The 13,371-nt window shown below is 59.0% G+C and overlaps 1 protein-coding gene across 1 annotated transcript; it reads right to left on the bottom strand.

Annotated features, from left to right (window-relative positions):
* Window positions 1–4,523: 4,523 nt before the first annotated feature.
* Window positions 4,524–8,354, bottom strand: RTP5 (receptor transporter protein 5 (putative)). The gene is made up of 2 exons (XM_044240913.1): window positions 8,167–8,354; window positions 4,524–6,302 (listed from the first exon to the last, which is right to left on the bottom strand). The coding sequence occupies exons 1-2, from the start codon at window positions 8,316–8,318 to the stop codon at window positions 4,832–4,834; spliced, it is 1,623 nt and encodes a 540-aa protein (XP_044096848.1). The 5' UTR covers window positions 8,319–8,354; the 3' UTR covers window positions 4,524–4,831.
* Window positions 8,355–13,371: the final 5,017 nt, after the last annotated feature.

The following is a 13,371-nucleotide window of genomic DNA, read 5'->3' as shown; positions in this document are numbered from 1 at the left end:
ATTCAGGGCCTGCAGTCAGCACACCTGTGGTCACCCATCCCCGCCTCTGATACCCACAGACCAGCTGGGACCTTGTCCACAAACAGGCCACATAGCCATGGCCCAGAGAAAATGTGGCCCAGCTGCGGCCCCTCACACCTGTGCTGGTCCTGGTGGCTCCTGGCTCCAGCCACCGGTCCCGCAGCCTGTCCTGCCCTCAGCCTCTCGGGAAGACCTGACTGTGGCCTCAGGCGGGGTTGCCGGCCCACCTGGACCGCGATTGGGGACAGCAGCCTGCCTGGGCTCCATAATGGGCCCTGCTGTCTGGCCGGGATCTTAGCCAGCCACTCCTTGCAGGGGGAAGGCCAACTTTGGGAAGCCTGGCACAGTGCAGCACCCACTCCCCCACACATCAGGAAGGAACGAAGCCCCACTTGTCGGCTGCATTACTCACGGCCTCCCCCACTGCTGCCACCCCAGGGCCTCTGGCCTGGGCTAACAGTCTCAGCATTCTGAGTGGGCTCCTGGCAGGCTCTTCAGGAGGGTATCGGGGCATCAAGGGGCTGGTGCTCCACCCCGCACTTCCCCGCACCCCCGAGCCACTGGGAAGATCAGGATCCGGAGGATGAGAGAGCTTGGTGCGCCGCGGAGGGGGCTGTGTCTCTGCTTTCCTCGTTATCCATAATAAGTGTGTGTCACTTTCATGATGTTCTTCTTGTATTTAAAAGAAGGACAACGCGGGCGCCTGGGTGGCTCAGTGGGTTAAAGCCTCTGCCTTCGGCTCAGGTCATGATCCCGGGGTCCTGGGATCGAGCCCCGCGTTGGGCTCTCTGCCCCAAAGGGAGCCTGCTTCCTCCATTCTCTCTCTCTGCCTGCCTCTCTGCCTACTTGTGGTCTCTCTCTCTCTCTCTCTGTGTCAAATAAATAAAACCTTTAAAAAAAAAAAAAAAGAAGAAGAAGAAGAAGGACAATGCCATCTTTCTGTCCTTGCCCTGAAGCCAAGCCCAGTCCTGCAGGCCCTGGGTCATCACCGGGGAAAGTCAAAAATCCAGGCAGGCTCAGGTGGCGGGGTGGCTGAGCGGGCACAGGAGGGGACTCAGCTGTTCCAGACTTACGTTCGGTGAAGAATTATTCTGACATTGAAAGGACACACAAGGTCCTGTTTCGTCATGATCTGAGGATAATAGTGTTGCAGGAAGGTGTAGAGTAGAAACTCTAGGCAGATACACAACAGACACCCCAGTGACATCCAGAAGCAGAGGGCAGACACAGTTCCCGAACCCTCCAATTCCCGGAGGGTTTGAACTCTTCATGCGACTCTCCTAATAAAAATAGGGGGAACGGTTCAGACCAGGAGCAGTACTAAGTGTGTGTTTCCTGTGAGTGCCCCAGGAGCTCTGCCTGGAGGCAAGCCCACCCTGTCTTGGGTGCTTGGGGTCTTGCCCCACCCTGGCCAGGAAAGGGCTTAAAGATCTGCCTGCCCGCAAGCTCACCCAGCCCTTTTGGGATTACAACGGTAGAATTCTAGAATTTGCTGGGAAGCAACGTCAGCCTACACTTGCTGATGAGAACAGCTGGACCATACGGTAGATGTGTTTTCTAATCTAAGTCAACAAATTGTCCTCTGACCTTTCAACTCAGAGAAAACATAAAAGAAGAGCATTTCAGATGGGGCAACTCAAAATCAGGAATCCAGCTGTTGCCATGTGTGGAGTGAGGTCCCAGCTGCCTGCTGCCAGCTTAGGCGAGGGCATGTGGGACCTGCAGGATCCAGCCACGTGATGGGACGTGCTCTGAGCACTGTGTCCAGGTGTGGGACATGACTGTTCTAGGTCCCTGGCTAATCAGGGTCTGTTTGGTGGAGTCCCCTCCCCCCTGCCCTGCAGGTGATCTCCTTGAAGTCCTCCCTCAACACACAGGCCCTTGCTTCTTCCTCCCAGCTTGAAAAGTTCATATCACTGTGCCCACTGCCCAGGGTGCGGGAAGTGTGATTCATTCCTTCACTAGAACATTTAGCAAAAATCAGGAAACTTCACACTTTGAGGCCCCAACTTTGGCTGAACTAACAATAATTACATTTAAAATGTGATTGCCTTTGGTTCTCTTTAAAATATTATATGCATTCTGTGTCTCCGTTACCAACTGAGTTCCCAAAAATAGTTACTGCTACACCATACTGAATTAGGCCCAACCTGATCATTCAGGCTGTACTAGAGACAGGTGTGGAATCGGGTGCAGATTCAAGTACAGATTCAGGTGAGGGCTCCAGTGTGGGCTCATGTGTGGGCTCTGGTGTGGGTTCAGGTGTGGACTCAGGTGTGGGCTCAGGTGTGGACTAAGGTGTGGGTTGAGGTGTGGACTCAGGTGTGGACTCAGGTGTGGACTCAGGTGAGGGTTCCAGAGTGGGTTCAGGTGTAGACTCAAGTGTGGGCTCAGATGTGGGCTCAGGTGTGGACTCAGGTGTGGGTTCAGGTGTGGGTTCAGGTGTAGGCTGTCCTAGATTTGAGTCCCAGGCTTGCCCTTGGCATTTTTTTTTTAAGATTTTATTTATTTATTTGACAGATAGGGACCACAAGCAGGCAGAGAGGCAGGCAGAGAGAGAGGAGGAAGCAGGCTCCCTGCCGAGCAGAGAGCCCGATGCGGGGCTTGATCCCAAGATCCTGGGATCATGACCTGAGCTGAAAGCAGAGGCCTAACCCACCGAGCCACCCAGGCGCCCCTGGAATTTGCTGGATTTTAACAAAACTGAGGAAACTGAAACAGTTAAAACAGCTGCAATAGATCCCGCATCTCTGGGCTGCGCTGCCAGCCAGCGACCACACGGGGGCGCCGCAGGACAGCACTGGCGGCCAGGACAGGAGCAGGAGCCCGGGGTCTGGCGGAGGGGGCTGGGGCTGGAGAAAGGAGGGGAGGGACGAGGTGAGGGACGGGATCTGGAGGAGGGGACGGGGCTGGAGGAGAAGATGGGGGCTGTGGCTGGAGGAGGGGTTAGGGGCAGCGGGGACCAAGGGCTGGAGGAGGGAGAGGGGGCTGGATGGGAGAGGGGGCGGAAGGAGGGGGGAGGGACGGGGCCTGGAGGAAGGGTCCAGGAGCTGGAGAAGGGGACGGAGGTAGGGAGGGCCCAATGGAGCCAGCGGGGCGGAGAGACCAGGCAGACTCCTACCGGAGCTGACTGGCTTGGGTCCCTCAAACAAAAGACACCAAGTGGGAGACAGATATTAGCCCCCTCCCCAGGGCGGCCCTGGTGGGCAGGGTCCCTGATCTGCAGAAAGTGAGCCAGAGGGGGCCCTCTGTGGGGAGGGGCAGGGCCTCTGAGGAGCCCCTCTCAGGTTCTGGGCGAGGGTCAGGAAGGTATCCACCCGCAGGCCCAAAGGGGTGCTCCCCAGGATGGGCGGGGTCTGTCCTGTCCTGGGACCCCTGCGGCTGCGGACAGATTGTCTCAGGAGAAAGCCCAGCTGCAGTGCCCACGGTGGCCACAGTTCCCCCCCAAACAGCCATTTCCAGGGAAAGCCACTGATCTGGGCAGGGACGGCTGTGTGGGGACCAGACAAAGCCAGGCCACGTGGGACCTTCCTAATCAGACACACCTCTACGCAGCCACCCAATTCGGTCTTCACCCCAGGTGTGGACAGGACACCCATGGTGGGAAGATGCTACCTGCTCGAGGACAGAGGGTTCTCACCTGGTGTAGACAAGACCCTGAAGGTAGGTGGTGGGTCCTGGCCTTACAGTGAGTGTCCCACCAGGTGTAGACAGGGACATGGAGAGTCTGGATTTAGGTCTTCCCTGACTTCCCCAGCAGGGTCCTGCAGGATCCACGTCAGGCTCAGGGCAGCTGGACAGAGAGCCCTGGACAGAGGTCTCCGTACACTCACCCCTCCCCACAAGGCAAGGCTTCCCCAGATCCTCTTGTCTGACCCTGGGGTCCCTCCAGACCCGGCCCCACATACCTGGGGTGCTGGGGGCCAGGTCAGGCCTAGAGGAAGAGGGTGTGGCGACCTGACAGGGTCGTGCCCACTGACCCACCTCGCTGGGAGCCATGCAGCCCAACCCCCACCCTGTGGAAGTGGGCCTTTGAAGGTGGAAGTCCAGAGTGACTGATGGACAGGAGGGCTCTGACTTCTGGCATGGACAGCCCTTCTCAAACCGCACCAGTGCTGGAGGGGTCCAGGGTCCCAGGGGCTGGCAGGGCTGTGTCTTGGCCCCTGTCCTCTGGGTGGGATATGTCTTCTTGGCCATGGTTCAGGGGGAACAGCTTTGGGAAAGATGCATGCTGGGGGGTCATCAGGGGGGGCTTTAATCATTACCCAGGGTGCACAAAGGAAAATCCCATGGATGCACACAGGAATGCTGCTGAAGGGGAGGCTGGCCTGGATGTCCTGTCCCGTCACCCCTAGCCAGGAATCCAGAAGCTGTCAGGGGAAGAAGTGCATGTGACCCACTCCCCTCAGGGGCCGACAGGGGACAGTGATGTGCCCAGCACGCCCTCCCACCTAAAAACCTTCTCCTGGGGGCCAGCTTCCTCACAGCACAGGCACATGTTGTTTTTCTCCTTTTAACTTTTATTTTATTGGACCATAACACTCACACAGACACACGCTTGGACCCCAGGTGGGCAGCTTGGCAGATAATCACAGTGTAGACGTCCATGAAGCCACGACTCCCATCAGGAGACTAGACACACAGAAGCAGGGGTGCAGGAGAAGGCTGTGGGCCCAGGCTTGGCTCAGGGAGGGCGGGCAGGGGTGGGTTGGGGGCCCTGGGGTTGCGGGCAGGGGCAGAGGGTCCCGCTGCTCTGCGTCTGAGGGGCACGGGGAGACCCCGGCAGGCAGCGTCAGGGCTGCGGTGGCCGTCAGGGGCTGAACTTGTACAGGTACATGATCCAGAGGACACAGACAGTCATGGACACCCAGATCCACACTTCTTCATAGGGGTCGAAACGCGGCGCGCAGCAATCGCCATCCCAGCAGAAGTCCTCCTCCCAGCCGGGATCGGAGCCGGACCCGCTGAGCCTGGCCCTCGGCTGCATCATCTTCTTGTCATAGCCATGCACGGCCAGGCCACTGCTCCGGCGGCCACTGGCGATGGAGCCAGGGCCCTTGTGTCTTATGAGGTTGAAGACGGAGAAGGGGATGCTGATGGAGCCCTCGCTGACGGTGACAGGTCTACGGGCATGGGTGCCCGGGAGAGGATCCTGGCCGGCAGGGACAGGGCCTTCACCACCACCCTCCTTCTCCTTGCCTTGGGGGGTATTGGCAGGAGCATTCTTGCCTTTGTCTTCATCCGTAAAGATGAAGGGGAAGGTGACGCAGCCATCAATGCCGGGGATGGAGTTGTCTCTGATGAGGTCTGCCAAAGACGAGGGGAAGGTGACGGAGCCCTCTCCATCATCCGTGAGGCCAATGATATAGGACACCGGTGGGGGGTCATTTTCAGCAGCACTGGGGACCGAGCCCAGGCCCTTCTCAGGGTCGGTGGGGCTGGAGATGGAGCCCCGGCCTTTGAAGATGAAGCCTTTCAGCTGGAAGGGCTTGATGCTGCTGATAAGGAGGCCTCTGCCATGGAAGATGGGGCATTTGATGTTCACCAGGAGGCCTCTGCGCTTGGACGTGGCCGTGGACCTGGCGGGCAAGTAGATGGAGCCCTTGGCGATGATAAGTGGTGCGTGGGGGTCGGCCGCTGGGGGGTAGCCCGAACTGGGGCCGACGTGCCCCTGGTCCCTGTGCACATGCACGAGGGAGAAGGGGACGGTGACGATGTCATCATCTTGGTTGAAGAAGTTGCTGCTCTCAGAAATCGGGTTCCTGATGAAGTCGGACACCGACAGCGGGATGGTGATGGAGTTGGGGGTGTAGCCCCTGGCACGATCGACCACGGGCCCGCTGCCGAGGGTGAGCAGCTGCTTGCCGGCAGCGGGGGTGGCCACGCCATCCTCTCCGAACAAGGTGTACCTGCCCTTGATGGTGGGCGTGCTCCTGACCTCAGGCCCCCAGGCTGGATCTGGGGGCTTCTGGAAGAAGCAGACGCCCAGATCGCAGGCCTCGCAGCGCTCCCCGAAGCAGATCTCGGGGCACTGGTCGGAGCTGAGGCTCTCCCCATAGCACTTCTGCAGGATGACCGGGACCAGCTTGTTGAGAAAGAGCCGCACGTTCAGAAGGCTCACCTGGCAATCACCCCCAGTGCCCGGCGGGCAGAGCCGGCACCGCTGGCCCCAGATGCGCATCTTCACCAGCCCCAGGCGGCTGTCCTCGTCCAAGCACGCCTGGAAGAGGATGTGCACGTGGGCTGAGGACCAGCCCCACTGGCAGCGGCCACACTGGAGCCTGGGGGTGGGGAGGACAGAGGCAGCCATGAGCAGACTGGCAGGGACGGCCCTTTCCCCTGGCCAGCTTCGGGGCTGGCCCAGCAGGAGCTCCTTCACCCGAGACCCCTCCCACGGGTGCACGACCCTCGCCTGCAGCGTGTCATCAGGAAAACTGAAAAGCAAATCCCTTTCTATGAGTTTCGTACCAAAAGCCCACTGGATGGCAAAGACTGGCCTGACCCCTGTGGGAGGTCACTCCCCTGCTGCTGCCTCGTGCTGCCCTTTTGTGTTGTGGCTCGGGCTTCACTGCCCTGCGGACATGTCACCAAGAGCCAAAAACAATCCTGTGGGTCCTGTGAGGGGGGCAGAAGGTGTCTCCATGCTGAGCAGAGAAATGAGGGGAGGCCCTCGCAGGAAGAGCCCCATCCCCATGGAGAAAAGGTGAGCTAGCATAGGCAGGGGAATCTCAGAATACTGAAGGTCGGGGAGAGCCAGGAGGGCTGGGGGCTCCCATGACGATGGCAAATGAGTCCCTTGGACAGGTCTGCTCTGGCTCCAAACCTGTGAGCAAGACTGCCATGCACCCTGGGGCTGAAGAAGGCACCAGTCTGGGGCCTCTGGGGTCATGTGCCCCAGGGCCAGGAGGTGGGCCCCTTCTCCAAGACCCTTAGGTCACAGACAAGCAACCACATGCACACCGGAAGCCCGCCCAGCATCTCACAGGCAGTGCCATCCCATGGAACTTTCTGTGACGGAGAGGACAGGCTCCATCTGCGCACGCCCAGCCTGCAGCCCACAGCCACAGGTGGGGCTGGGCTCGGCGAGCGCCCTGGGGAGCTGAACTTTCAGCTTCATTTCAGTGTAACCGAAGGCCACCTGTGGCCAGCGGCTGCTGTGTTGCAGAACGTGGCACAGTCCCTTGTGCCCCACCCAACCCGCTCCCTGGTCTTTCTATCTGTAGGAAAGCTGAAAGGCAAGGGAACGGTGTTCGTGACCCTCCTCTACCACCGAAGGCAGCTCCGGCTTGGCTGTGGGAACAGGTGCTTCTCAGACACGGGGGGGCGGGGGGCTGCTGATTCTCCTAATACCCGGGGAACCCAGCCTCCCACTGGACACCTCACCCCAGGGGTTTCAGGCACCAGGAGCTGTGGCATCTGTGTCAAAATGTGGCTGCCCAGAGTCCCCACAGTGACCTGTCCATGAGGCTCCATCCCCCCACTGGCCCTCCTCCCTGCCGGCCTCTGGAGGGCCAGGGATGCCTGGCTGGGTGGGGTCCCTGTAGGCCTGGCCCGTCCCCACTGCTGTCACCATGACAGTGAGGAACAGGTCTCACCCAAGGACCCCCACAACACTGGGGCTCTCAGCCAGGCCCCTGCCTGGCCTGCAACCTAGTCCAGACACAGCTCCCCCTCTCTGGGCCTGTGCCCCTTTGGACACGACTCAGCACCCCCTCCTCAGGCCCTTCTGCAGGCTGGGCTTGAGCACAGGCACCTGCCCCTACCCGGCTCTGGCTGGCTCTGCTGCCATGGAAACCAGAAGATGCTGCCTCAAGCAAACAAAGCTCTCACGCCAGGGTAGCCAAGTCACAACCCGGCATCTGCCCTGCCCCCGGCATCTGCCCTGCCCCCGCTTCCGCAGGGCCCCCACTGGGGTGGCCAGCACTGAGGGACTGAACAAAGGTGGCTCCCAGCCCCCCCACTTCCCCCAGCCCACCTACCTGCTGGGAGCCAAGAGCTGGCTGGGTATATGACCCCTCCTGGACCATGAGGGCTGGTCGGCAGCAGCCCAGCCTCCAGACTCAAGGCCGACCGAGATGGGGGTTAAGCAGCTTCAGCCCCTCCCCTCCCAGTGACCCATCAAGGCCCCTGCCCACCGCCGCGCACCTGGAAAGCCCCCTCAGCCGGTACTGGAAACCACCGCCCTCCACGTGCCCGGATGACAGGTTCTCCTCAGGAACCAGCTCCCAGGTGTCCTGGGGTTTCCTCTTGGCCATCAGCTGGGCCAGGGTGCTGGCCCACACGTCCACCCCGTCCATGCTGGCACCGGGCTCCGCAGTGCGGTCTGACAGCTGCGCCAGCCCCAGCTCCCAGGAAGCCCAGGATCCTGCATCCCGCACCCTCACCAGCCAATCGCGGCCTTGACAACCGTCCAGTCTCCATGGCAACCGGGTTCGTCTCCAAGACATGAGAAACAGGCCTTTCCTTCTTATCCCCTTGAATATTTTTTATTACGCAAGCAATATATTTTCATTTTAGGAAAAATGAGAAACAAACAGATATATCCAAAGGAAAACATGCAATAGAAAATAAATCCGCACAAAATCGTCACAGTGGGCTGATGTCCGTACATGGCCCAGGCACATACACACACGTACACTGGTATGTCTTCTCCTCAAGCAAGAAATCACACTGAACGTGTACTGGTGCGCTCTGGCCTCTTTAGCCCATGACCTGTCACGGACAGTGCTGCCCACTCATCCGCGTGCAAACGTCACGTCCATCCAGCCACCTCGGTCCCTGACTGCTCGGTGCTCCTTCGCCATCGGAAACGAGGCCAAGAGGACATGCACTGAGTGTGTATCCTTGCAAATTCTCCTATGGTTTTTTTTTTTTTTCAAACTTTATATTGGCCAGAAACATAGAACGTTTGCATAAACAACGGCTAAAACATAATGCAGAGCGTCACGGTTTTGTAAAGACTAGTTGTGCACCTGAAGGGCAGCCCCCCACCTACTCCATAGGCTCCTCCCCTGCAGAGGCCCCTCCAGCCTGGCCAGGACCCCTTCCGGCTCCACGACTGGAGACGTTCCCCTTCACCACCTTGGGCTTTATGTAAATGGAATCGTGCAGGACATATTTTGTGTGTGTGGGTCTGGGTCCCCGCCCTCCCCTGGCTCATAGAAGCATCACGGCGACCACCCCCCTCTTGTGCACGCAGCCAGGCTGCCGTGTGCCCCACATGAGGCTTGTGGCACCTGCTGGAAAACCGTCCTCAGGCCTCAGGCTTCCACCCCTCCCAGGACCTGGGCTCCCTGGGTCTTTCCTCCTGCCCCCCAGGGACCCGTCCCTGTTCCCATGCCTCCTGCTGGGGTCACAGTTTCATCTTTCCATTCCCACCCCTCTAGGGCTGCGAATGCTGCACCCAGGCCTGCTGCTTTTCTGGTGGCCCCAGAAGCTCCAGAGTGGGACGTGAGCCCACTCCTCCCAAGGGTAGAGCAAACGCCTCACCCCTGTGGCACCCTAAACCTCTCGCTCACCCTCTGTGCCTCCATGACAGCCTCTCTGACCTGTGTGCAGAGCTATTCTTCTCCTCTCTCAACGGCTGATGAATTCTCTGCTCATCTTTGTCCCGTCCACAGCTGATCCTGGCAAATGAGTGGATGGCCCCTTTGCATTCTGCATTTCCGAAACTTCTTGGCTGTCTCAGCTATGCGCCATCTGTCTGCCTTGCAGCAAAGTGAGATCACGGGGTAGGAGAGGAAATGATTGGGATGTGCTCCTGGGAAGGCTCCATCCTGCAGGACCAGCTGGCTGGGAAAACCCCCGCCCCTGCACTCTCCCCCACGTCTGTTCGTTGATGCAGACATGATGTCTGGCACTCCTGCAGCCCCCTTGGACCATGAGATGAACTTGCAGTTAGAAGCCACATGTGGAGGAAGCAGAAAGTCAAGACTTTGGAAACTTGATGACAGCTAGAATCCCTATACTACTTCAGGATCACCTACTTCCAGATTTGTTGTTCAAGAGAGAGGTAAATACCCAGATCCTGCTCTCATGGTAAGTAAGACCTCGTGCTCTGGGTTTTCTGGCTGGTCTAGGGCCATTGTGTATAGGTGAGCAAGCATGTGGACCTGGTCACGTGGGCAGCAGGGGTCCCAGGAGACAGCTGGAGCATGGTCAGCAGAGGTCCCCACAGGGCTTTTCCTCTCCACCTGGCCTCTCTGGACCCTGCACAGCCTTCTGGGTGTGGGAGCCTGTGCTCCACCCCAAGTTCCACCCTATGCTCCAACCCCATCTGCATGGGCCACCCCACAGCCTTCTCTGCTCCCGAAACCACAACCTGCCTCTGAGTTTAGGGAAGTCTTGGTATCAGGACTGACCACCATCCAAAAATAAGCTTTTTGGTTCAGAAACTTCCTTATACCTTTCCCAGAAGATCGCTCGAAAGGCATAGGGGACAGACCCCAGGGAAGCCAGCCTCCATGTGCCTCTTCCCATATGTCCATTTATCTGTCCCCCCAAACCCACAAACCAAGCTCTCTGCAAAAGCTACTCACACACCAACTAACAAGTCGGTTGGCTTCTTCACCAGACAGTGATGGACAAGGCAGAATACGGCACAGTGTTTGGCCAACACCTGAGGGCTGTGCGTGACCCCGAAGCTGGCCTGCTGTGTGGGGTCCACCTGCATGGACACAGGTCCCTCCAAGCATGGACTCTAGGAATGAGGCTGGCTAGCAGCCCCTTCTGCCCCGCTCTGCCCTCCGCCGTCTGCCCACCACTCTGCAACCAGCCTCCCGATGCATCGATGACTCCAGAATGGGCCGGGCTGGGGATGGAGAGCGGTGCCAAGGGCAACTGCCCTTGCTGCCGCCCCACCTGATGGAGACAGCACTTTCTTGTCCGCCTGCTCCCCCTCCATGGACACTCCTTTTGGCTCACACCCCCCTGCCTGGCACTTCGCTTCTTGAGTTCAGTTTTTAGAGAAGATGGTTAGAAGGCAGGGTTCAGCCCTCACCACTGGGGGTCCTTTAGATGGAGCATTTGAAAGCAGATCTTCTGGCAGCCCTGATGAGCCATGAGGACAGTCTCCTGCAGGTGACGATGCTCAGAGCCTCTGTCTCCCTCTTGGCCTGGGCATGGCCTGGGCAGGTCCCCCCAAAACCTCTCCATGCCATGCTGGACAAGATAAATGCCAGCTTTGGGACAGGACAGCATAGCCAATGAGTCAGAGCTGGAAGCCAGGCTGGGAGAGGAGGGTATCGCAGGGTCCAGCTCTAGGCCACCTAGCTAATTGGACCCCACCTTGTGTGTCTGGAAGGAGAGAAGTTGAGAGAGACAGACAGGCAAGGAGAGAAAATCAGGTGGAAATAATCGTGCTGGGCTCACCCCTGCCTTCCCCCAAACCTCGGTTCCAGGGACACAGGCCACTTAGGCAGACCCCAGGCCCAGTCCCCAGCAAGCAGGCAAGGTGTGTGTCTCTGGCCTATGGGCGGGGGCCATGGAGTCTGTGGCTAGGATGGCAGCATCTGTCCCTTGCAGCCCCATGTCCAGCGTCCAGTGTTCTGCTCCCACAAGCCCTTCTCACCCACCCCCAACCCCGCAAAGTTCCTTGCCCTGGTGTCCACCGACTGCTGCCCTGCCGGGGCCCAGTCACATATACCAAGCCCCGGTGGGGACCCATGAGAGCCACAGAGACTGAGAATAAAACATAACCGGCAAGAACAGCTTGGTCTGACAGTTCAGTTTTCCATACAGGTGCACAGCCGGATTTCACGGCTCCACTGAAATCAGCAGGTAAGTGTGGGACAGGGCAGGGTCCCTCCTCACCCACATCCACCGGAGCAGAGCGGAGGTCCCAGAGGGCAAGTAGCTGGTAAGTGCCTGGCGTCATGGCCTGCAGGGGGCTGCCCCTGTGCCAGCTGGGGGGACCAGCAAGCTGGGAGTCCAAGCGGCGGACGCGCAGAGGACACACGCAGCACGCGTCTCACACACACGTGCGAGCGCAAACACACGGACACACACACGTACCCATGCACACACACCCCACACAAAATGCAGCCACATACACACACAAACACACATGGAAATTTAAGCTGCAAGTAAGTTCACGTTAAAAAGCAGTGTTCTCGAAAGTTGACAAAGAAAGGGGAGCAGGAAATCTGTAACTTGTCACCTTAGCAAACAGATACCCCAACCATCTCGGTTCTTGTCGATAATAAATGGTGTCATGTTTTGTTCACATTTTTTAAAATTGGGTTTTTAAATTGGGCAAATAACTTGGGTGCTCTTTTTTAACTTCTGGGAAATGCTTCAAAAACAGGATAGAACAAAAAGTTTTTATTTGCAAACACTATTAACCATTTCCTGTTCCGACCTCAGAAATACTGCGAACCCGCCACTGCCTCCCCGGGGCCACAGCTCTGTCCAGGCCGGGGTGACATCACCACCCAGCCGCTCAGAGGCATTTTCAGGATGATCCTTCTGCTTCCTGTGCTTTACCATAAATGGAAACTTCCCTGTGATCGGGCCGCTGCCTCGGGAAAGCGCGGGGAGATCCCCGTCTCCCCCACTTTCCATCGTTCTGGCTCAGGTTCCGCCCGCCCGCCTGCCTGCCCGCCCGCACACCCCTGCCTGGCGTCACAGCTGGGCTGGCACCTTGGAAACTAGACTCCTCTTCTCTGACGGGGAGGGTGGGAGGGCCCCAGGCAGGAAGCTTCTCCCGCCCCCCACAACCAGACACTCCTGCTTCAGGGGAGATGGCAGCACCCACCTTGCCAACAACCCCCACCTTCAGGGCCATGTGTTAGTCCAGCGGGAAGCACATGGGGGGGGGGCGGGGGGCGGGGCGGGGAGACAGGGGAGCTTCCCCAGGGAGCACACACGGCCCAGGCAGGATCACAGGACAACGGGCATGTGGCAGGGAGCACGTGGGACAGGAGGCCCTCGCGGGACGGCGGAGGCTGTAGATCCCAGACTCCCTGCACCGATCGGCCCCAGCACAGGCCTCAGCCGGGACCAGCCCGCCGGTGCTCAGCCCACCGCAGAGCTCTGGGCAGACACAAGAAGGAGCCCACCAGCCACACAGGGACATGGACAGATCGTGCCCCACCCCACCCCACAGGCCACATGCTGGATCCCCCCCAGGCTGACATGGAGCAGATGTGAAAGCCGGTGGTGACTGGAAGGAGGGACAGGCACGAGGGTGCGGTGACTCCTGTGTGCGGGGGTGCAGGGTGGTCCCAGGGCCACAAGACATGCACACGAGAACCACGCACGGGAACTGACTGTGCTCAGGGCATGGTCCCCGTGTCAGCATCCTGGTTGTGACACCACTGCCGGTTGTACAATGTGTTACCGAGAGAGCCT

Source organism: Neovison vison, chromosome 3, assembly GCF_020171115.1.
Source record: "Neovison vison isolate M4711 chromosome 3, ASM_NN_V1, whole genome shotgun sequence".
NCBI lineage: Eukaryota > Metazoa > Chordata > Mammalia > Carnivora > Mustelidae > Neogale > Neogale vison.
This window is presented reverse-complemented; position numbering and strand designations above follow the sequence as displayed.